The following is a 25,567-nucleotide window of genomic DNA, read 5'->3' as shown; positions in this document are numbered from 1 at the left end:
TATTTTATACCAAATAGAACAGTGTTAATAATAGAGACCGAGGGACATGGACTTTGCAATACCCTACAGCCCACTGGTTAGGACGCCCACTTAGAGTATGGAAGACCATTGGCTAAAGCTATTCTTTACATGATATAGAGCACGTATTTGAACCAAGGTCTCTCAGCTGGGTTAAGGCAATCTTGGGGATCATCTGGGTTAAAAGTCACCTCAGGCAGAAAAGGCATTTGAAAACAGGTCTTCCACATCCTGGGTGAGGATTCAAACCACTGGGCAATTAAATTCCACTCAGTTTGTGACCATTTCCTTTACTTTCATGACAGGTGCTCAAAGCCAAAGTGCTTCAAAAATGCTGAGAAGAATTATTTGATATTCCTGAAAAATTGTGATTTTTTTTGTTTCAATGAGCTACATGGCAAATTCAGGTCAGATTTGAGACTATTTCAGTCACCCCCAAAGTACAAATTCTGCCAAATAAATGATTTGCCAGAAATTACCCACCCTTTGTTACAATGCTTATACGGCCAGCCAATCAAGAGTCTACAGAATTGTTTGATTTATGGCTGTTGTTATGAGTATTTTCCTTGAGGAAAAAAATGTTTAAACATAGAAGATTTTTTAATGGGCAAGCAGAGATTCAAGGGAGAAAAGTAGTTATCTGTGGCATAATCATACATCTATTCTTGCAGCCAAGTTCCTGAAGTGGCATTAGCTACATCCAATTCTGCTACAAAGTAGCCAGACACAGCACTGACGTCTTTATGATTCAGCCTCCTTGCCAGTCTCTCACAATATGACAGTGGTGAAGCATGCTGCTGCAACAATTTCAGATAAGCTGCTAGTCATATTTGCCTTTGATGCAAACTTTTTGCATTAATTCTTTACATCTTCTAATTTTTCTCTCCAGAAGAGGAGAGTTTTGCCATCCATCTCAACTTTTATAGGCATATAATCAAACACGTATAACAACTTCAGAATGCTGCTTTGAGTTGCACATGTGATCTGCTTCTAACTCTTTATAGCAGCAAAAAAGACTATTACATAGTGACCTGGCAGGTATTGTTATAATTTCTTTGAAGTATAGGCAGCAATCAGATGCATTTGCATTCTACAGCAGGCGTTATTGTGCTAAAATGCTGGGGAAAAACATGGAAGTTAGCCATGGCTTTAAAGGTTTAAAGCTCCCAAATCCCACAGGTACACAGCAAGAAATTCTGATGATTCTCTGGACAGCATGAAAACACTACAGAGTTCAAATAACAATTCAGTCTTCATCAGGGAGAAACCCAGCACAGGGCAGTCATGTGAAAAAAAATCTCTAGAAAACAAATGTAGAAAAGGACACCTTTGTTTGCAAGTTATAACTGCTACCACATTTACCCAGATCCAAGGCAACTTTGAATTTAAGATGATCCACCAATAATTAGATTGTAAAGGTGAAAAATAATCTTACAATTTTCTATGTACAGAATCTAATTTTTGGAGGGGGTTTCTTTTAATTCACTCCCTTCCCCTGCTATGGCGGAGAAAGCAGCAATGGGCGTGATGGGATAGACCACTGCCCCTTGCTTTCCTGCCTGCTACCAAGCTCCTTCCCTAACCACACAACCCACTCCAGCTCAGGCCTGGCAGCAGCTCAGCTCACCCTTTTGTTCTGGGTTTGGGGCTGAAGTCAGAGCTGAACCACCCCCTGCCCCAGGTCAGTACTGAAATCTAAAGTGAGTGTTCCTCCCCCTCTCGCCCTCCTTCCCTCCCTTTTCTTGGTGATTGGGAAAAGAAACCCTCGTCTTTGATTTGAGTACATACAGCAACACAAGAAATAAGCTACAAAAACAAATACCTCACCTCTCCTCAAATCTCCTTTTTAACCTCTTTTCCTCTTTAGATTTTCCTTTAAAAAAAAGACAAAAATAAAAAAGCCTGCTCTTCGTTCTCAAGATTCTCTCCTTTTTTTTCCCTTATCCTGAGATTTTTGCAGTTCACTTTCACTTTTCAGTTCCATTTTATCTGTCATTTTGAACTTGCATTTCTTTTCCTTCATACTTACACTACTTTAATACTTTCTTTTTTCTCTTCTCTCCCCTTTCTTGACTTGGGAAACCACTGAGGAACCCAATCACACCAGGAGTCCCACCAACACCAAGCCAGAAGACAGCTCTAAGCCTTTCCCATTCTCTAACCTTCACCCTACCTTGGGCTGTTCCAACATCCCCATCCTGGAGACCTTGAGCAGCCTGACTGCACGACATGTCTTGGAAAGCTCCAAACCCCTTGCCAAGACAAGCCCGGAGATCTGTAGCTTCCAAATCACCCCTGGAGCAAGAAGAAACCTCCCATGTCCACAAATCTGGCCCTACCTCCAAGAGCCCTCCTGGCCCCAACCCCAGGTGGGAGCCCTGAGGTCCACACAGCTTACTCTTAGCAGGGATTGCCCTACCTCCCTAGGGCCTGAATATAACTCTAGGGGCACATCCAGACGTGTGCTTTGCGGTGTCTCAGAGGCTTATGAGGCACCACAAAACACATGTGCCATGTGCGAAAGGATTCTCTGCACTGAATATTTGTAGCACGGAGGCAAAATTAGTAGGGCTGTGCAAAGCTTCAGATCATGATTTGGATTTGGAGATGACTCGGATGATTCAGTGGCCAAATCTATGAATCTGAATTGAATCGCTGGAAGCTTTAGGCTTTCTGAATTGATTTGGAAAAGATTCAGTGATTCAGAGATTTGGCCATCAAGTATAATTGGGAATCAATGAAATATCTATAAAGTTGTTGTCTTTTGGCTGATTCAGATGAAACTTGCAGAGACGGTAGCCTCTGCTGAGAACATGATGTGTGCCAAGTGATAGGTGAAGGAGTTGTTGGGAAACTGCACCATAAAGTCCTGAAAGCAAAACTCATGTCACGTGTGTGTGTTAAGCCACAGTGGGATGAAAAGTGTAGGGATGATAGCTCTTGCTGAGGCCACAAAGTCTGCCAAGTTTCAAGGAGATAGGTGCAGGGGTTTCTGGGAAACTGCACCTCAAACTGCTGACAAGCAAAACTCACGATGTAGGTGACAGTGTGTGTGTTAAGGCAGAGGGGGGTGAAAACTGCAGGGATGGTAGCCCCTGCTGAGGCCACAAAACCTGTGAAGTTTCAAGGAGATAGGTGCATGGGTTTGGGGGAAACTGTACCTCAAGCTGTGGACAAGCAAAACTCGTGACATGGGTGACACTGTGTGTGTTAAGGCACAGCAGGGTGAAAGCTGCAGGCCTGCTAGCCCCTGCTAAGGCCATGAAGCCTGCCAGCTGTTAAGGAGATAGGTACAGGGGCTTCTGGGTTCTGGGGCCCCACACCTCTGGCTGCTGACAGGCAAAACTCGGGTTATGGGTGCTTGTGCAACTGTCTGTCTTCAGGCACAGAGGGGCAGGGGTGAGGGAACTACTGCAGGCCTGTTTTTAAAATCCAGTTTTGAAATTTTACCAAACTCACTAATAATGCAAGAGGACCGCAGCATGAGCACCCACGTTCATGAACTACAAAACAGCTGAAAGGTCTGAGTATATTATGGGAATTCATAGAAGGTGAATAGGAGCTTTGCCCAGAGTTACAATTAAGAGTCTAAAGAATTCAGGAAGATCTCTGCTCTACCCCTAATCATAGTTATTGGGGGAAAGCTGCAATGTGCCATAATTTTGGATCGATTGTCTTGAGTTTTGAGCCATTTAGTAAAAATCAGAAACCACATGCAAGATTCTTATGGTGTCTAATTAAATTTTCCTTAATGTAGATTTCACCCTCATCATTCAACTCCTGATACGCAGGTTTCAAATAGGAATCCAGTGTTAAAAAAAATTCTGATCTGTTGTAGGTTTTCTGAGTCCTATCCAACAGAAAATTGCTCTATTCATAGATTCATAGATGTTAGGGTCAGAAGGGACCTCAATAGATCATTGAGTCTGACCCCCTGCATAAGCAGGAAAGAGTGCTGGGTCTAGATGACCCCAGCTAGATACTCATCTAACCTCCTCTTGAAGACCCCTAGGGTAGGGGAGAGCACCACCTCCCTTGGGAGCCCGTTCCAGACCCTGGCCACTCGAACTGTGAAGAAGTTCTTCCTAACGTCCAATCTAAATCTGCTCTCTGCTAGCTTGTGGCCATTGTTTCTTGTAACCCCCGGGGGCGCCTTGGTGAATAAATACTCACCAATTCCCTTCTGTGCCCCCGTGATGAACTTAAAGGCAGCCACAAGGTTGCCTCTCAACCTTCTCTTGCGGAGGCTGAAAAGGTCCAGTTTCTCTAGTCTCTCCTCGTAGGGCTTGGTCTGCAGGCCCTTGACCATACGAGTGGCCCTTCTCTGGACCCTCTCCAGGTCATCCACATCCTTCTTGAAGTGTGGCGCCCAGAATTGCACGCAGTACTCCAACTGCGGTCTGACCAGCGCCCTATAGAGGGGAAGTATCACCTCCCTGGACCTATTCGTCATGCATCTGCTGATGCACGATATTATTTTTCTGTAGTAAAAAAAGAAGTGAAAAGTACAAGATGACATGTTCCAAAAGATACCCTAAGTCTAACTAACTGTATGTTGTCTAGTGATGGATGCCTTGAGCCTAAATAAAGGTTAAGAACAACTGGTTTAAGACCATACTTGACACAATCAAGTCTGTAACTTCTTTGTTCTGCAGTTTTCTATTGCTTTTTTGTTGTTGTCATTCTGTTAGCTAAGAACAGCTATTCTGAGACCACCAATAAAATGTTCAGAAAGGATAAAGTGTTCTGCCACAGGCATGTCTTTCTGGAATTGATGTCAGATCAATGTTCATTCATTCTTTTACATTGGGGTCTGTCCAATGTAGGCAGCAGAGGGGCACTGTAAGCAGGTGACAGCATATATGATGTAGGTAAAACAGGTGAATTAACCTTGGATGTTATAATGCATATTTTGTCCAGCGATTATGTGGTCTGTGTTGATGAGGGGCACAGCTGACATCTGGCTCTGGAGCAAGGCTTGGCGCCTCGGTAAGAATAGAAGTTAGGTAGTCTGTTGCTGGAAAGATGGCATTTGAAGTTGGGAAGCTGTAGATAAGCTCCCTTCCCTACTACCCTTTGTATTCTAATCACAGCTTCCTATTTAGCTCTACTTACTGCAGTCATTTTGTAAGCATTTGATAAAGTAAGCTGCTGCTTACAAAAGCTTATGCATCTCTGATGTAATTAGTCTACCCTACCTTCTGCCTGATTTCAGATTAACACAGCTAGTCACCTCTTTCCATTCCTGGCTGTTATGTTAGCTACATTGTTCCTTGGGGCATCTTAATTATCCTACAGCTTCATGGAACGCTTCACGAATTTGCGTGTCATCCTTGCGCAGGGGCCATGCTAATCTTCTCTGTATCGTTCCAATTTTAGTATATGTGCTGCCGAAGCGAGCATGGGCCACCTAGGATATTTGGCCCCTTGTGAAAAGGTACACAGACTATACCTACTCTCAAGGCTTAAGTAACTCTCACAAGAGGGGAAGGAGGGGAAGGTCTGTAATGCAGATCCATATCCAACTCTCGTTTTGAAGATCTGGAAGAAACCTTCCTCATCTTCCCTCACAACATCACCCAACTATTCCAGTTAGCCTCATACAGATTTCACCCCAAGATGAACCCTTTAAAAATTATCTTTTCAATAAAAGGATAGATTATTGTGTTTTCCTGTGAGCAGAAGTGCCCCTAATGGTGTGGCTAGGATGGGAAAGCATGGATGAGGGTGCCTCCTCTTCTGCTGACCTGACAACCAGTCTGCAAGTGTACTGCTGGGACCAGTTCCTCAACATTGGTCTCCATTCTCAAACACTGAAGAATGACTGGTTAAGATAATAATGATCTACACACAACTTAGAGCAAGGTCCATCACAGTGGGAAATATCTGCAGGAGTGCCATGAAGCTAGGGGCAAAAAGTCCTGTTTAGGGTGTTCAGAACTCCCTGGCACTCTATTCCTTGTCACTCAAGTAACCTGCTCTACCAGCACTAACTAGTAAATTAAATGAAAACAGGTGGATTCTCCTGTCCCTTACACTGGTTTCCCTCTATGGCCTGGAGATCTTACAATGGGGAATGAGGCAGCTTTCTTTTTATTGACCAATAAACTGGTTTTCCAACAATTTCTAGAGCAGATTGCTAAAAAGAAAGAAAGTCTTCTGTACCTTCAATGTGGATTATCCAGAGTTAAATCAAAAGATGATTTTTTTGTATGCTTGCTTAAAGCTCATAATTAGCTTTTTTGTCTTTGCAATGTCTAAACTGTTTAATAAGTAATGCAAAAATCAAAGAAAGAGTTTATCTCTTTTATTAAGACAATCCCACAGCTGGAAAATGAAACATCCTAAATTACATAAGTGACTTCAAAAAAACTCTAGAAAAAAATCTTTACAAATTTACATTTTTACAATACAAAAAACTAACAGCTCATTGCATATAAATATTACATTTGGTCTGCCATCAAGTGGCATTAAAAATCCCTGAAGTATTAATTTAAAGGGACCTGAGATAGCAGATGTGAAGATATGGGCATAAATATCACCTGAAAAATCAATACAGAAACTAGACGTATCCGTTCAAATCAGTTTTGTGCATTTTTGGACTATTTGAAACTGACAAGAACACAGAAAAAGAGAGCCTAGATAGCACTAGTTTTGTTGTTCCAAGCTCATCAACTGTAAAAACTGATATTTCTAAATGAAAGTCTGCTGTAATGATTTTGACATAAAGAAATGAATAGCTTAGATTATATATTCCTAGTGAAAATACAAATAAGAACCCTCCCCCTCCCCCAACCTTAGATACATGAATACATTGGATGACCACCACTCACTGAGGAAGTATTTTTAAAAACAGAAGCTTTTTTTTTTGTCTCTCAAAGAAAACTGGAAAACCACAATGAATGGCCACACCATACCAACACAAAAACATCAACTTTCCTTGCATTCAAACAATCAGGCTCTCTCATTCTTTAAAACATTCCAGGCAATCTCATCTTGCCCTACCTTTTGTTTGCAAATGTTTAATGCACACAGGAACCAAGAAAGTACGCATTATTTTCCAGTTTAAAAAAAACAAACTAGGAAATTGTTACTATTTGTCTGTAAGTTTACATATTTTATGATAAATTCACAAATATGGTTGTATAATCTTAACAGGAGCATTAATGTATTTGCAATTTCAGCACCCAAAATGCTTAGTTTCACTTCAAATTCTCACTTAAATTCTTATCAGATATGAGGTACCCACATCCATGCACATAAATGTATTTAAGCACCATTTTTATAATACTATAGTTAAGGCTGTGACAGCAATTCCACTGGAAATCTAATTTTTCAGGGATTCATAGCACAGTTGTATATGTTTGCTGTGGGTTGAAACATGACATATTAAACATGTACAAGATTCCAACGGGTCTTTGCGTTTCTATTACTAAAAAAACACTTGCTTTAGACTAGATTTTGCAGGCTGTTACTGACTGTACATAAAGGAGTTTTTTAAAAAATGTGTAAACATCCGATATACTAATATTTGAAAATTATCTATCGCACATGCGCAGTAATTTTCTATAATACAGACTTGTAAGAACACAACAGCTCCCTATAATACTAAATACAGATTTATCCTTAGATTGTTAACTGCTCATTCAGTATATCAGGTAAGTGATTTGCATTTTATAGAAAATTTCCATGACAATTAAAAAAAAAAAATCAAGAAATGTAGAACGCACAAAAATACATTTAAAAACCATTAAATTTGAGATACAGACCAATGATAACAGGACACTCCAAGTTAAGGTAGACACATCTTTAACCTACAAATATTTTGTTTTCCCTATCTGTCACCCCCTGCACAGGTTAAGGATAAATTATTATTCTTGAATTAGCCTCAGAACTTGGCTATTTAAATGTATTTCCTTGTTTTAATTCTGCAAGATTTGGAATGTCAGAAGCATTCTACAGGCACCTAGGAGCTGCATTTTCAAGTGTTTACCAAGATTTCTCATGTTTAGTGGTCAGTAGCTAAGCTCCAAGACACATTTGTCAAATGTCATACATTTTAGTTGGCTTTTCTTTAAGTTTCAATTACTTGAATATTTTATTTACCATATCTCACTATGTCAGTTCTTTTCAGTACCGTATAAACTCTACAGTCTTCATATACATGTGCAGCAGAAGCAGTTAGGTCTAATTCGTTAACTCTAAAGGAGAATAATTGCTAAAGTATGCAAGAGGGGAAAAAATTAAGCAACTGAAAAGCAGACACAGAAAGTGGGTTTCCTTTTTAAAACTCGTACTTAATGTATTACACATATGGTAATCCTTACAAATAAATGTTCCTAAATGGCTTGCTTTTCAGATTTTAAGATAATTTTCAATGTTCTTTTCAATTTTGTTTGCTTTTCAATATGTGAAGTGAGAAAGTTTTAAAGTGAGGAACTTACTGCAGATTTGAGCCAGATATAAATACCCCAAGGGATGAGCTAGTTTCCTCACACAATTCTTTTAATACAATTCACCTTTTCCTTGCAAGACCGTTGCTATTTCAGGGCTCATGTCTACAGAGACTAGTATCATTTAACTCACAAGAGGTCCCACTGGCTTCAGTTTTACCTAAATCTTTATGAGATTTGGCCCTGAAGGCTGAAGATCTATTGAGTAGAGACAGTCATCCAGGATACTGCTGCATTTTGAAGTGGTTTTATTAAGAGTACAGGTGGTGACAAGGATGATGCTAGGAAAGATGTGACATTGGGACAGAAGATGAATACTTCACTGGGAATCTTTAGTACATCTCTCACTCTGCAAATATGGCATCAGGTAATAAAAAGCCATGAATCCTCTTCATACTGATGTAAATGACCTAGACATTTAAACAGTATACTGTCACTGATGGATGCAGCGAGATCCTGAGTAGAGGAGTGTGAATTGTTTAGAACAGAAAGTTCTTGTGAAAATCCAAGTTCTCCCTTTTTAAAGCATATATACATGTATACACATATATATATGTATACAAAAAATACATGCACGCGCACACACACACACACACACACACACACACACACACTGCAAACAATGGAGAAAACACCTTTTAAATTGATGGTCCAGTAATGTTATTCAGGTATGTTCAACACATCTGAATGCTTTTGTTCCAGAAAGGATGTTATTTCATATTGAAAAAGCTCAAACTGAACAAGGAGATAACTTAAGCCTATGTGTGTGATGCTGGTTATAGCCCACGATGCTAAGTGGTAACTGATACTCCAAAATACAAGTAAAATTGTATGTTAATCTCATCAGCTCAGACACTGAAAAGGAAGCACAGGAGCTGTACCATTTTAAAATCAATTCATGTTTGGGCAGTTCAGAGAAAAATGTGGCAAATAAGAATGTCTGATTTGATTTTATGGGAGATTTATTTCAGGGAAACAAAAGGCTGAGAAAGAACCCATTGCTTTCCTAATGGTCCAGGCAGAACAATGGAATGAAATGAATCAGGATACCATGAGTCTTTCAGCTGTTCCTCGTTGACACAATGAGGGGAGACTGATGTGTAAGAACAGCAAGTCAGGCAAGATCCTGGCGGGGGGGGAGACGGGACGATGGGACGGGACGACAACGAAGGGACAGAAAAAGAAAAGAAGTTGAATGAAACAGACACACACGACAGAAGGGGATAGAACAGATGTACACAACACAAGAGGAAAAATCTGGGCTGAACTGATGAGCTAGTGACAGATTCATCACTGGACCAGAAGGAGAGATGAGGCCAAAACAAACTTAAGAATTCAAGAGACAGTGCGAGTTTTCAGTGTCCCCCCCCACCCCTCGTTGTGAAAGAGGAAGGGTGTGATGGGACTTAACAGATGATTGCAAACTGGTGGTTCTACTGCAGACAGGTTTCCTAATGTTGGGAACAGGATGCCCTCAGGCCACTGGCACTATTTAAAATTTCTGCACACGCTCATTGTCACATATGGAGAAAGCTTTGAAGCACTCCTAGTTGAAAATTATTCCATCTAGACAGAGGATCTATAGTTTGATCAGTGATCTCATTAACTGTGGAGTCTTAAATATATAATCAAAATACCTTCAGAGACATGCGATAAAGAGCAGGCTCAAATAAAAGATATTTGTTAAAACAAGCTGGAATAAAGTCTCTGATTCTTGTCCTGCAGTAAACTTTATTCAGGCAGAGCTCTGTGCCAACCTGGAACCCTGATGACTTCATGAGGCACAACCTGGGCACAGAGGTTTGGGATCAGGATCTGAAGAATCTATTTTGCAACCACTGGTGCAAGGATTTTCTTGTATCACTGCTTCTGCTGCACCTCGCAGGCTGTAATCAAGTTTTATGCAGCTTCAAGCAGCTTCTAATTGAACATCAACAGTTGAGATAAAGCGTTCAACTTATGACAAAATTATAATGCATCCACAGAATGAGGCTATATGAGAAATCAATGTCTAAGGTGGAAAAAGAACGCAGATACAAAACCAAGTAAAATAACATTTTTAAAAACAAGTAATTCTTTCATGCTTATAAAAAGGTTTTGCATGCACAAAAAACCCCAGCAGATTCTGTACAATAAGCAATAGTTCTGTTGTTCTAGCACACCCTGCTGTCTAGCTCTTAATCATGTAACACAAATGGAGAGTAATACTTACACCACAGCAAAGTGCTGCTTTACTGGTATCTTCACAGTACTTCATTACATAGAAAAGATACATTTAAGAACATATTTAACTTTAATCTAATTGCTGCTAAAATACATTTACTTAGAAAAGCATGTTTTCTCAGGAATCCATTATTTTAACTCTCCCCCTCCCCCAATAAATTAATAAGTGGAGCTTCAGCCAGGCAGAAATGTATAAACAGCATTTCTTCTGCATTTCAAGATTTCAGGCTTTAGAATAGGAATCATAGCATTTATATTAGTTGAACAGAACTAATGTAAAAGGTGTATGATCATTTTTATGAACTGATGTATCCATTTGTTTCGTGGTCACCATAGGTAGGAAGAGCAATAGCTCTAGAAAAGAAGCTTTCTTCTAAATACACGAGCAGACTGGACAGACATTTGCACTCCAAAGCCCATTACAGAGCTTGGAGAGCTTAGGTATCCATTTCTTTGTTAAACTGGAGAATTTGAAATCATGACCAGAAATAGGTTTTGGTTTATACAGAACAGTAATTAATTAAGAAAAAAAGTTTGAGGAATTTTTAACTGTACCATAAGGTTAGATTAATGCCATGAACTATTTAAAATATTCTCTCTCATCCGAGTTCTGACCCCTCAGTATTTTTTTTGGAGTTATCTTGCAACCGACTAGAAATATTGGAAAGAGATGAACCAGATAATGTATATTACAGTATAGAAAGAAGGTTAAAACAAAATTCATTGGTGTGTGAGTATATAGGCTTCATCTTCCCGCTCCCAGAATTCTTGACCAAGTGACAGACTCTGTGCACTGAAGAACAAATTAGAGTCATTGGGTCAAGAAACCTCACTTCAAAATTCTAACCCATAATTTATTTTCATTTTCCAGTTTCCTCTCTCTTCATTGGCTATATCTCTATGCCGCTCAAGTCAGAGGCCAGTTAAGTATAATTTAGAATGAAGATAGAAAGCCCCACATATCTTTCTACCAGACTCTAAGGAGCCAGACTATAAAGTGATCATATAAACTTAAAATGTCCCTCATATCATCATACTGTATTGTGATACTACATTATTTCTACCACAACAACCTCCATCTTTAAATTATTATTTTTCAGTATAATGAAAGGTAAGAATACAGTGCAAACATGAATTATTTTCTGGAAGCTTGAGATACAAGAATCCGCTTCAACAATAAGAATGGAAACTTATCACTAACGATACAAAATAAGAGCAACCAGCAGACACACCATAGCTCAGTTTATGCGTCTTAAAACTGTCAAAGATCAGGCTGAAATGAAACACAAATTTGCATTGAATAAGCAGTAGCAGAAACTGTGAGGGAGACTGTTGGGCTATCTTCACAGATGAAATGACCAACTACTCCAAGCTTCTGAGAGTTGTGAAAACTTTGAAAATGATTAATGTTTGTTTCAGTATCATGAAAAACTGGTTACTTCCAACATTAGTAAGCAATTCCATCCCTGCTATACTCCCTCTTACCTCTTCTTCAAATAAGTACTGCCTAATAGCATCTATTTTCTTTAAGGTTTCCAGTAGTTGTGAATAGAGGTAGCTGAGCTACTATTAAAAATCACGTAATGCTTTGAAGAGGAGAAACCTTTCAAATGCTGAAGTTACCCCTTAGCTGCACAATCTCTATTAATGCTATAAAAATATGAGAGGACAAAAAGAAAATAGATGCAAGTAACTTTTGCATTTGGCACCTTTTGTCTAGATACTTCTCAAGTATTCTCTTTTTAATAAAGTTAATGCACACATGAGGACACACCACATCAAAGGTTTGCTACATATTTACAAGGCACCAACCCTTTCTCACTTTTTACATGAATGAAGAACCAATAAAGACCAGATCAGGACCCCTATAACTGTAGTATAAGCATACTTCAGTTCAGCACAATTCATGAAAGTTTGGCCTGGGAAGTTTAAAATAATCCAGATCCTTCTTACAATATAGAAACTGTAAACATTTTATAGCTGCCTTTAGGATTGGTGTATTGTGCAAAAGTTATAATTATTACTGTGTATAAGGATTTATGGCAGAAACCATATAAAAACTCTGTAAGAAGGTGCTATATCTATAATACAAAAACAAAACAAGGGAGAGATTTCATAATCATAATTCAAAATGCCATGCTGTTATTGAGAAGCTGGAAGCTCCTTTAATGTAATGGAGTTGTAGTGTGGGGAACAATTTCTGTAATTTAAGGCCTAATGAATAAGGCTTATTTTGACCAATGAAGTGTGGCGATCTGAAGTCTTAAAACAAATGCATACTGACATAATGGAAAAGCACCACTGTGATAAGTGAGTGGAGTCCCCCCACAACTTGCTTGGTAGATGTTCTGATAAAATCCCTGCAGTAGAAGGCCATTGAAGTTCTTTTAAAATTGTTCCAAAGTTTTCATCTGTCAATAATTCCATCCCATAAGATGGCTGACCCTGGCTTTTTCTGTCATTTTCCGCACCCTACCTGACCTGGAAGTACCAAGGTTCAGAGGATCCTCGGTGTGCGCAAAACTGTCATTGTCAGAATCGTCATTATATAATACAGTTCTCCTGCCCTCGTTCCTTGTTTTAATTCGGGGTGGTCTACTGAATCGCCCTCCAAACAAATTTTCACCAAACTGTCCTCCAAACAGATTTTCAAATTCATCATCGGCAATTCGTGCACGTTTGGCTCTGGCAGCTCCTCGGGAGGCTCCTCTACCTCCTCGGCCTCTTCGTCCTCCCCTGCCTCCTCCTCTTCCTCTGCCACAGCCTCTTCCTCCTCTCCCACCTCTTCCCCCTCTGCTCCATCTACCCCATCTGCCCCATCTGCCTCTCCTTCCTGTTCCTCTGCCCTGCCAATTTCTTTTCCCATTGGCAATTTTCCTCTTCATTTTTCTTTTGGGTTTAGTTTGCACAACTTTGCTATAGTCGTGGTCTCCATCAATATAATCCTGATCTGTCCTAGATGTTGATTCAGAGTCAGAGTCAGAGCCGCATCTACTTTCAGAACTTGAACTGGATTCCGACTCCCCACTTCCTGATGAAGATAAACCAGATTTTTCTTTCAATTCTCTCTTCTTGTCTGCTTCCTCCTCCTCTAGATGCTCATCCTCTTCCGATGCACTTATTAATTTTCTCTTGACTCCTACCCGAGGCTCTCTGCCATCACCATTTGTAAGTGGTCCATCAGATGAAAGATCTAAATCAGCACAAATAACCAGATGAACTGTTAAACACTACAGTAACAGTGTCAAGTCAGAAAGGGAAAGGATCAAGAATATATATATATTTTACAAACTTCAAAAATATTTTCAATTAAACTGCATCTTTGTCCTATACAGTTTATGTCATCAGCTCTCAAACATCTGTTCTTAATGCTTCAGCGCACACAATTTTAAGCAAGTGACTGGATAGTCCAATTGAAATAAAAAGATTGCTAGGGACTAAAGTTATGTGGGTGCTCATTTAGAACTAAAAACCCTTTTCTTTCCACAGTTAACAATGCGTTGTTTGTAAGAGTTAAAAACCAACATTCATCCTCTGGAAGAGAAGACCTACTACACAACAAAAAAACATCCTTCTGTTTACAAAACAGTCATATGATAAACATAGGTATCTGTCCCTGTAATAAAATGGTCAGTTTCCCTAGATGTATACTATTCCACCCTTACCTCAGTGAAGAGCCTGGCTCTTGTGAAATATTACTTCACAATACACATGATTCAGCCAGTGTATTTATGTTCCTTGCCACATACACTTAATTTTGTCTCTCACAAATAGCAACTTTAAAAATACTTAAAAAAAAACTTCCATTCAGTTTCAAAATGTTGAGTAAAACATCTGCTATTTTTTTAGCATCCTTTTGGAAATGCTATTGTTCCCCCAAATTTCTCTGAGAGTTAAACTCTTCCCATCAGGCAAAACTTTAAGAAGAGTCATGAATCTTTGGGGCATATTTATCCCATAGTTTAAACTACAGTTTTCATGAATGTAGCATGAACAAGCATGAATGTAGCATGAACAAGCTTATTTCACTTTGCCACATTTCAGGGACAGAAGTTTAATACTGCACCTAGACAGAAAGGTCACAACTACAGTTGAGATACAAGAAAGAAAACAATATTTTTGTCTTGGGAATTTATCACCTTGCTTAACTGGTGTGGATTTACTCCTGACAGGCCTGTTTTTCCCTGGATCAACATTGTTTCCACTTCGGTTCTGTGCATTTGAGCCAGAGGAAGAGGGCTGGCCCTCTCTCTCACCAACAGCTGGATCCAGAGGTTCCTCTGTAGTATCTGAAACTTAAAAGCACAACATCACAAACCAATAGCAACAGCAAAAGCAACCTCCCTCATCTCTCTTGCCAGAGTGGTAGTGCCAGGACAGTGCTAACAAGAATATTTCAGATGTACAAAGCAGCTCAGTCCTAGGCTTTATTAACACAAGAGACAGAACAAATCTATTTTGCTCTGAAAGCTGCACAAGTAACTTCCTAGGAACTTAGGGATCCTTAGGGCATGGACACACATAACACTTAGAATGGAATGCCCTAAGGGCATTTTTAAATGTATAGCGGGACATGGTGCCAGGTGCTTTAATTAGTAAGACACGCTAATTAAGAGCACCCATGCATCAACGTCACCGTGCATCCCTGTGCTGAAAAAAAATGGTGGTAGGCGCTTTGGACTACAGCTCATTGAATGTGTTTTATTTCAAAGCACACTGCTGTCATTTTTTCAGCACAGAGATGAGCAGTGACACTGACCCACATGATACACAAGGCTGCTGGAGTGCGTCAATTTCTGTGCTCCAGCAGACTCGGCAATGTGCTGGATTTCCAGTGCGTCGGACCAGGCTCCGCACATGTGTATAGGAGCCCTAAGTGGACAGAAATACACACCTGTTAAATTGGTTTAAATACACTTGGAACAGTTCAAAAATGAACATGGAAAATCAAATATTATATTAAACTGATTCACTGGGAACCAGTTCAGTGTTATGTGCAGACACCAAGTCTTCTGTGACAGGGGTGTTGTCACTCTTCCAGGTATCCCATGCTGCATTGGCTCCTCTGCACCCCCTCCCCCCTACGCTGCTAAAACTGGCCGCTCTGGTATGTAGCCAGAACTCTACTGCTCCTTCATTTTCCTTTTGAGCGCTTGTACGTGTGACAAAAAATTGGCCATTTTTGCAGTTTAAGTGTGTCACGCTGTACAAGTGCAGGAGTTTTTAATGATTTAAATTAGTTTGCTACATTGCAAACTAAACCACATCCACATGTAGTTTAGTTTGGAACGTAGCTATTTGTAACGTTGCAGCCTTTGACAGCTCGGCCCCCCACCCGCCACAGGAGAGGCAGGCTGAAAGTAGAAGTGGAGTGGGGCCCAACCTTTTTTTTATTTATTTATTTTTTTTTGCAGGGCCTGCGTGTATCTCCCATGGCCAGGGGGCAAGCTGCCAGTGGGCTGAGCAGCCCTGAGCTGCAGTGGGCCCTGGTTCTTTCTTCCGCAGTGGTGGCACCCCCTGGGTGGGCTGCTAGTGAGCAGGTGCTGGCCCAGCTCAGGCTAGGGGAACAGTCGGATCTGGCCAGGTGCTGCCTCTGAGCTGGGGCAGCACCTGCACTTTATCAATGCAGCTGGGCGGCCCTGGGGGGCATTGCCACTGTGGAGGGAAGAACTGGGGCCCCTGCAGCTCAGGGCCCACCAGCAGCTCGCCCCCTAGCTGCAGGAGAGGTGGGCAGGCTCTGTGGGGGGAAGGAGGGGGAAAAGGATCAGGCCCTTCACCACACAGTTCCTGAGCGGTAGGGGGCCTGGTCCTTCCCTCCGCAGCTGTGGCACCCCCCAGGGCCACCCAGGCAGGGTGCTAGCTGCACGGGTGCTGCCCCAGCTCGCAAGCAGTACCTGTCAGATCCAACTCTTCCCCAAGTTAGCTCCCTGTGCTGTGTCAGCTTGCATGGGCAGACTCTGCCAGGGGGGTGGGGAAAAAGCAGTGAGGGGCCTAATCCCTTTTTTTTTAAACCCAGAGTTCGCCCGCCTCTGCCGTGGCCAGGGTGTGAGCTGCCTCTGGGCCTTGAGCTGCAGGGGACCCCGGTCCTTCCCTCCACAGTGGTGCCGCTCTTTGGGGCTAACCAGGTAGGCTGCTAGTGTGCAGGTGCTGCCCCAGCTCAGAGGCTGCACCCGCCTGCTAGCAGCCTACCTGGGCAGCCCCAGGGGATGCCACCACCATGGAAGGAATGACTGGGGCCCCCTGCAGCTCAAAGGCCACTCAGCGTGCCAGCAGCTCAGCCCCTGACTGCAAGAGATGTGGGCAGGCTCTGTGAAAAAAAAAAAAAAAAAGGATCTGGCCCCTCACTGTAACACGGAAGCCCCTAAACTGAAACAGTGGGTTTTTAACCATCACAATTAAAAACCCAGTTTCAATTTAGGGCACTAAACCCTTGTCACATGTACAAGCACCCTTTGTTGTTACTTTTGATCACTGAGCACCCTTGCACGGTTTGTTCAATAAAAGATATTTTTCTAACAACCAGCTCTGACCTCAGTCCATACTCAACCATGGCCCCATCATACACCCCCAGCACCCTGGAACCAAAATGCATGGGGCCCAAGCACTTTGCCCCTCCCCCATCCAAGTCAGGCAAGCACACTACAAACTGGTCTTCTGCAGACTACTGAAGCTTACTGAACTCATGCTTAGGAAACAAGGGAAAGTGACAAGGTCCCCAGATCACCCACCTGCTGGGACTTGCAAAACATGGGTGCAAGCACTCCCTTCACTCCACTTGTCCAGTCTGAGGCCTGCTGGGTGCTCACTCATACCCCTGGTGTCAGAGCCACAACACTTCCCTAAATTATAGACCTGTTCCCAAACACTGATATTCAGGAACAGTTTGATTGTTATGTGTGTCCACATCTTTAGTTCGTGCATAATCTATGTAAACCTCATTTATGTGACTGAACAGCAGTGAGGTTCAAGCCTGAGACAGATACATACAAGATTTTTGTTTAAGCTCAGCACTAAGGGTGTTTTTACATATGATCTGGGGATGGAGGGGGACTTTAATTAGAGTGGCTCCAAGAACCGCTCTAATAAGAGCATCCATAGTGTCTCATATATCAGCACCCCTGTGCTTCAAAATGGTGGCAGAGAGACTAACTACAGCTTGAACGAGCTTTAAATAAAGCGCCCCTGCCACCATTTTGAAGCAAGGGGACAATGATGTACGAGATGCAGAGGCTCAATGTAGTGCGCTAATTAGCATGCTCTAGTAGACTTGATTAAAAAAAATTGAGTCTGCTCCAACACACTGTAATTGCCGAGTGCCAGAGCAGTCTCCCTGCACGTGTACAGACACCCTAAGTGTCTCAGTCTTTTCATCACTTGGCAATTACAAGGAGGCACTTGTACTTTTCCTTGGGTGCTGCCATATGTTAACTTTTTAAAAAATTATTATTATACTTACCATGAGATGAAACTGATGAACTAGTCCTAGTCAAAGGCAGTGAGGTATTCTGGTTGGTTTTAGGCTGCATCTTCATTTGTTTCTGCTTCCCTTTAGGGCTGAACACATGAAACATCCCCACAGAGTTAAAATTGTTAACCAAAAAATGTTTTTTAACAATGACTGTCCTAATTTGCAATGGTAGGAGTAAGATTTAAATCTGCAACACAGGTAGTCTTGATTCTCTATCAAATTGTAGTAGCAAAGTAAAGTAAAAACATGATTGAACTCAAGGGAATACAACTTTTCAAGAACAAGTTTTATCCTAGTGCTTCTTAAAAGGAATGTTCGATTTGCTTTGCTACTTAACATGGTTTCATCCAACTTTAAACTGAAGGTATTGCTTGCAATGAGCATTACAGATGCTGACAGCACAATGATTATGCAGACAAGATCATCCACTGCACTCAGTCAGCAGTAGACAACATACAACGGTGAACACTAGAAGAGTTTCTGACAGATTTGCTTTAGTCACATACTCAAGTTCTTGGGCTAGACAAATAGCTAACTGGGTGAAATCCCACAGCCTCTTAAATAAAACATCAGATGATCTAATGGCCCCTTGTTACCTTCAAGCCTATGGATCTATGTACATCTTAAAATCTGAAACCTAATTACATAAAAAGTAACAAGGAAATATTGATCATGACAAGGCTTGACTTTCATGTTTCAAAATATAAGGGAATTTGCAACCCAGTGTCAACAGCCATCACATGCAGACAGAAAAGATGGTGATTTTGCATCTTGTCTAGAGATAGTGCTTCTGACTGTATAGTACTCCTGACAATAATACAAAACAGAAAACAAAAACAAAATAAGTGCTAGTGTGGAATTTGAATTCAAGGTTTTCCACCTACACAAGAGACTGCAGTACAAATTGGTCTATATATGTTATTGACTTGTTAGGACTATTTTCCAGTAAAATAAAGATTTCTGAAATCTGCAGACAGTGAACCTTGCTTTCATTAAGTTACCTGGATGCTCTGCTGCTAGATGGTGAACTACTACTGCTTCTTAGTCGTTTTCGGTATCGTGGCCGTTTTCTCTTCTGATGCTGCATTGCAGACTTGTATTCAGCAATAATGTTCTTCATGTGATTTTCAAATAAGGCAGATAATCTAAGTGTCATGCTGTAGATCTAGAGAAAAAAAGTTAGTCACACTTAGTGACAACTGTGTAAATGAGGAGATCAATGCAGTAAAAACAGTGTTGCGAAAATACAGAGAAATTGATCAGTCTCAATAATACAAAAGCAAAATCTCCGTAGTGAGAAAGATCTTTAACTGTATACTAAATATCAGTATTTTAGAAAATAATGAAGTGCTTTAACTGAGGGCTTAAAATAAATTAAAATATAATTATTTGTTGTATAGAACAAATAGATGAAAAATGTGATTAATGAGGTTCCTTAATAGAAAAAAAGGATAGAAAAAAATGCACTCAAATTCCTGAAGTACCATACTGCTGGCTATTCAGGCCCATAGGCTGTTTCCCATCTTACACTGGAGATTCTTTATGCATAACATGTCTAAAATAAAGCCTTTCATCTAAATCCTCACAATTAAAATAGTCAACCATGTCCCTATCTTGCATCACAATTATTGTAGAACATCCTGCTCCACTTATCTACCCAGAATGTTGCTGAAATGATAACATACTTTAGTGCATCACTTGGACCATATCACCCCATGCTCCACTGGCTCTAGCTTCTCTATCACAAATATAAAATCACTTGTCTTCACACTTTCACAGCCGTTCACAGCTTATCCTCTCCCCATCTCTCATTCAGTAATCAAAGGTCTACCTCCCACCAATAGCCTACAATGACAGTCTTCATTTCCCATCTGATCAGTTTTCAAATAGCACCTGTGTGCTTTATTTTATGATGGCCTTTGTGCTTACAAGGAGCTCTCTCCCCATTAGCCTCTTTCAAAGTCTAATTTGCCATAATAGCTGCTAAATACTTAATAGTTGTTAGGCTCCTGATATACTAACAGATACTAATAGTTGTTAGGCTTAGCTTAGCAGGGAACTCTTCAGTGAGCTAAAACACAGGAAGGAAGCTTACTTATAAGAAGTGGAAACTTGGGCAAATGACTAGGGACAAGTATAGAAGTATTGCTCAAACATGCAGGGATGAAATCAGATAGACCAAAGCACAACTGGAGTTGCAGCTAGCAAGGGACATGAAGAGTAACAAGAAGGGTAAAAAGAGGAAGATCAGGTAAAGTGTGGGTCCATTACTGAATAGGGGAGGCAACCTAGAGACAGATGATGCAGAAAAGTCTGAAGTACTCGATGCCTTTTGCACCTCAGTCTTCACAGGCAAGGTCAGCTCCCAGACTACTGCACCTGGCAGCAGTTTGGGGAGGAGATGAGCAGCTGACTGTGGTGAAAGAACAAGTGAGGGACTACTGAGTAAAGCTGGACACGTACCAAGTCCATGGGACTGGACGTGATGCACCTGAGGGTGTTAAGGGAGTAGGCTGATGTGATGGCAGAGCTGCTGGCCATTATCTTTGAAAACTCATGACAACTGGGAGAGGTCCCAAGTGAATGGAAAAGGGCAAATAGAGTGCTCATCTTTAAGAAAGGAAAGGAGGATCTAGAGAACTACAGACCAATCAGCCTCACCTCAAGTCCTGGAAAAAATAATGGAGCAGGTCAAGGAACTTGGAGGAGGTGATTAGGAACAGTCAGCATGAATTCACCAAGGGCAAGCCATGCCTGACCAACTTGATTGCTTTCTATGAGATGACTAGCTGTATGGACACCAGGAAAGCAGCGGACATGATATATCTTGACTTTAACAAGGCTTTGAATACAGTTTCCCACAATATTATGGCAAACAAGCTAAGGAATTACAAGTTCGATGAATGGATTGTAAGGTGGATAGGAAACTAGTTGAATTGCCAGGCTCAGCAAGTCTAGCTTAGTAAGCTAGCTTAGATAGTCTATCAATAGCTCAATGTCTAGCTGTCTGCCAGTACCAAGTGGAGTGCCCCACAGGCTGGTCTTGGGGCCAGTTTTGTTCAATATCTTCATCAACGATCTGGAAGATGGGACAGAGAGCACCCTCAGCAAGTCTGCAAATGACACCAAACTTGTAGCAGATATGCTAGAGGACAGAGCTAGGATTCAGAGAGACTTAGATATATTGAAGGATTGGACCAAAAGAAATCTCATCAGATTCAATAAAGACATGTGCAAAGTCCTGCACTCAGGATGGAACAGTCCCAGGGAACTGTACAGAATGGCGACTGACTGGCTAAACAGAAGCTCTGCAGGAAAGGACATGGGGGTTACAGTGGATAATAAGCTGAATATAAGCCAACAGTGCACCCTTGTTGCCAAGAAGGCTAACGCATACTGGGCTGCATTTGTAGGAGTGTTGCCAGCCAATCAAGAGAAATGATTATTCCCCTCTATCTGGCATCGATGAAACCAAATCTGGAGTACTGTGTCTGGTTTTGCGCCTCCTCACTACAGAAAGGATGTGGACAAATTGGAGAGAGTCCTGCAGAGGGCAATGAAAATAGTTAGTGGGCCAGGGCACGTGACTTTTGAGAAGAGGCTGAGGGAATTGGACTTATTTAGGAGAAGAGAAGACTAAGAAATAGCAGCCTTTAGCTACCTGAAGCGGGGTTCAAAAAAGGATGGAGCTAAACTGTTCTCAGTGGTGGAAGGTGACAGAACAAGGAGCAATGGTCAAGTTGCAGCAAGGGAAGTTTAGGTTAGATACTAGGAAAAACTCTCACAGGAAGGACTGTGAACACTGTGAAGCACTGGAACAGGTTACCCAGAGAGGCTGTGGAATGTCCATCCTTGAAGATTTTGAAGACCCAGATAGACAAAGCCTTGGCTGGGATGACATAGTTGGGGATGATCCTGCTCTGAGCAGGGGTTTGGACCAGATGACCTCCCAAGGTCCCTTCCAAAACTAATTTTCTATGATACGTAGAAACCACTTCCTATCAAATTAAACGGTGTTTTGTTGCCCTTTTCTTCATTCCTCAACCCATCTGTTGTCGCTTGTTTATAATCGGGCTGGAAGTTCCTTGGGACAGGAAGTCTGTTTATTTTGCTTCTACAGTGCTATCTTGATCCACAACTAGCATTCTTAGTCACTCTGCCCAACTGTTTTACCTTTAAGACTAAGGAATTTTGAGACATACAGGGTGCGCCTACATGCGCCACTATGGTGCCATTGTTACAGTACCATCATTTAATACTTCCTTTTGGAAGTACTAAAAGATGGCACAGTAACAGCCCATACTGTGCTGTGCACACGGTCATTTTTAGGCACTACATTGCCATACTGATGTGCTATAATGAGGGAATGTGTTGCTACGGCGACATAGCTGCAGCATCATGGTTTTTGCCCACAGACAGTACATTGCTGTAGCACGCTGCTACAGTGACATAGCAGGGCTGTGCAAAATTTCACTGGGTATTTCATTTTGAAGCTGTTTTGATGCGTTTCGAGCTCGAAACAGTGAAACTGAAATGAAACAAAAGCCTTTGAAACAGCTTTGAAACGAAACAAGGGCACTCTAAATGTTCTGAAAGTTTTGAAACCTTTCAAGTTTCGAAGCTGGGCTTACTTGGCTTCAGCAGCCTCCTGTCATCTGGCACAGATCTGGGGGCTGCGCTGCCAGGAGGATTCTGGTACAGCTCCCAGCCCTCCTGGGGGTGCAAGCCCCCAGACCCGCGTGTCAGATGACAGCATGCTGTTGCTGCCAGCTGGGGCCAGTAGCAGCTCCAATCTTCCCGGCACTTGGCACAGGCTGCGCCAGATCACAGGAAGCTGCTGCTGCTACCTGGGACCGGCGCCGAGTGCAGCCTGCACCCAGCACCGGGAAGATTAGTGCTGCCACTGGCCCCAGGCAGCAGAACCAGCCTCCTGTCATCTAGCAGGCAGATCAGAGGCCCGCATTCCCGGAAGGAGTCCGACACAGCCTTGTAGCCCTCCCAGGGGTGTGGGCCCCCAGATCTGTGGGCCAGATGATAGGAGGCTGCCACTGCCGGCAAGTGAGAGGAGTTTTGTTTGTCAACATCTTGAAGTGCAGTTTCCCAGAAACCTATGCACCTATCTTCTTGAATCTTGGCAGGCTTCATGCCCACAGAAGGGCATGAAGTCCCTGCAAGTTTCATCTGAATCAGGCAAGAAACAACAAAGTTTTAGGCATTTTCATGATTCCCCATTATAGCCTATGGGCAAAACATCAAAACAGTGTCGAAACAGCAAAACAGTTTCAACAAAACGAAATGGAACAGTGCTTTCGAAACTAAACGAAATAGAATTCGAAGTGGAACAGCACTGTTTTGCACAGTCCTACTATTAAGGTCTATCTAGTCCCAAATGCCAGGCATATTTGATTCTTAATACTCTTTATACATTCTACTTTCTGTATAGCAACAATACCCAAAATTATAACCAGCATTCTCTCCAAATGAGTTAAATGATGTGTGCATGAGCTGCTTGTCAGGACTTGGGGATTGGGTCACTATATATTTAATAGGCTATATATGTCATTCCTTCACTATTTCTGCTTGGCTTATGCAGGAATAATTATAACAAAAGCCAAGGCTGCGATGGAACTCCAGCTAGCTACAAATATCAAGAACAATAAAAAGTCCTTTTTTAGATACGTGGGGAGCTGGAGGAAAAGCAAGGGCAACGTTGGACCCCTGCTAAACCAGATGGGACAACTGACAACCAACGCCCAGGAAAAAGCAAACTTGCTAAAATGGGTATTTTGCATCAGTTTTTCACCAGTCCCATGGGACGCCCCTGCCCACTACGGGACAGGGAGGCCCGGGTGAGGGAGATTCCTTACCCTCCTTTGAAGCTGACCTTTTGAAGGAACATCTTGAGAGGCTGGATACCTTTAAGTTAGCTGGCCCTGATGGTTTACACCCGAGGGTACTCAAGGAGCTGGCAAGTATCATAGCTGAGCCCCTGGCAAGGATCTTTGAGAACTCCTGGTGTTCTGGTGAAGTGCCTGAGGACTGGAAGGAAGCCGAAGTGGTATTTGTCTTCAAGAAAGGGAGGAAAGTGGATCTGGCAAGCTACAGGCCCATCAGCCTGACCTCTATCCCGGGGAAGATCTTGGAAAAGATTATCAAAGAGGCCATCCTTAACAGACTGGCTGACAGCAACATCCTGAGGAATAGCTAGCATGGGTTTGTTGCAGGTAGGTCTTGCTTGACCAATCTCATTTCCTTTTATGACCAGGTGACCTATCACTTGGACAAGGGGGAAGAGATTGATGTCGTATATCTTGATTTTAAAAGAGCCTTCGATCTGGTATCTCATGATCACCTCTTGGCAAAACTGGTTAACAGCGGCCTCGGCCTCACCACGATCCGCTGGCTGGGGAATTGGCTCCACGGTAGGACCCAGAGGGTGGTGGTTTATGGAAGTCAATCGTCGTGGTGCACTGACCAGTGGGGTCCCTCAAGGCTCTGTCCTAGGGCCTATACTATTTAACGTCTTCATTAATGATGTAGACACTGGTGTCAGAAGCGGACTGGCCAAGTTCAACGACAACACCAAAATCTGGGGTAAAGCATCCACACCTGAGGACACGAGGGCAATCCAGGCAGATCTTGAAAGGCTCGGGAAATGGGCGGAGAACCTGATGGTGCTTAACACCGAAAAATGCAAAGTTCTCCACCTTGGAAGGAAAAACCTGCAGCATGCTTATAGGCCCAGCAGTGCTACGCTGGTTAGCACGACAGACAAAAGGGACTTGGGGGCTATGATTGACCACAAGATGAACATGAGCCTTCAATGTGATGCTGCGGCTAGTAAAGCAAGCAAAATGCTGGCTTGCACCCACAGATGCTTCTCAAGCAATCCCAGGACATCATTCTCCTGTTGTACTCAGCCTTGGTGAGGTTGCAGCTGGAGTACTGTGTCCAGTTTTGGGCTCCACAATTCAAAAAGGATGTGGAGAACCTTGAGAGAGTGCAGAGGAGGGCCATGCGCACGATCAGAGGTCAGAAAAACAGACCTTATGAAGAGAGGCTGAGAGCCATGGGACTATTCAGCGTGGAAAAGCGCAGGCTCAGGGGTGATCTGGTGGCCACCTACAAGTTTATCAAGGGTGCTTGGGGGAATGTCTGTTCACCAGAGCAGCCCAAGGGATGACAAGGTTGAACGGTTACAAACTCCTCCGTGACCGTCTCAGGCTAGATATAAAGAAGAACTTTATTGTCTGAGCCCCCAAGTTTTGAAATAGACTGCTGCCAGAGGTGGTTCAAGCACCTACTTTGAATGCCTTCAAGAGACATTTGGATGTTTATCTTGCTGGGATCCTATGATCCCTGCTGACTTCCTGCCGCTGGGGCAGGGGGCTGGACTCGATGATCC

At 42.2% G+C, this 25,567-nt stretch overlaps 1 protein-coding gene and 1 non-coding gene across 2 annotated transcripts in view; both read right to left on the bottom strand.

The window, feature by feature from the left end:
- Positions 1–5,314: 5,314 nt before the first annotated feature.
- Positions 5,315–5,421, bottom strand: LOC132252356 (U6 spliceosomal RNA). The gene has a single exon (XR_009464250.1). It is a non-coding gene; the product is annotated as a U6 spliceosomal RNA (small nuclear RNA).
- Positions 5,422–6,310: 889 nt separating this feature from the next.
- The window catches only part of BRWD3 (bromodomain and WD repeat domain containing 3), a 105,964-nt gene continuing 86,707 nt past the window's right edge, over positions 6,311–25,567 (bottom strand). Inside the window, exons 37-40 of the mRNA XM_006264396.4 lie at positions 19,164–19,327; positions 18,151–18,248; positions 14,834–14,989; positions 6,311–13,887 (exon numbers count right to left, since the gene is read on the bottom strand). Of these exons, the coding sequence (XP_006264458.2) occupies positions 13,109–13,887; positions 14,834–14,989; positions 18,151–18,248; positions 19,164–19,327 (1,197 nt within the window). The 3' untranslated portion in view covers positions 6,311–13,108. The remainder of the gene's footprint in view (positions 13,888–14,833; positions 14,990–18,150; positions 18,249–19,163; positions 19,328–25,567) is intronic.

Source organism: Alligator mississippiensis, chromosome 8, assembly GCF_030867095.1.
Source record: "Alligator mississippiensis isolate rAllMis1 chromosome 8, rAllMis1, whole genome shotgun sequence".
Classification (NCBI taxonomy): domain Eukaryota; kingdom Metazoa; phylum Chordata; order Crocodylia; family Alligatoridae; genus Alligator; species Alligator mississippiensis.
This window is presented reverse-complemented; position numbering and strand designations above follow the sequence as displayed.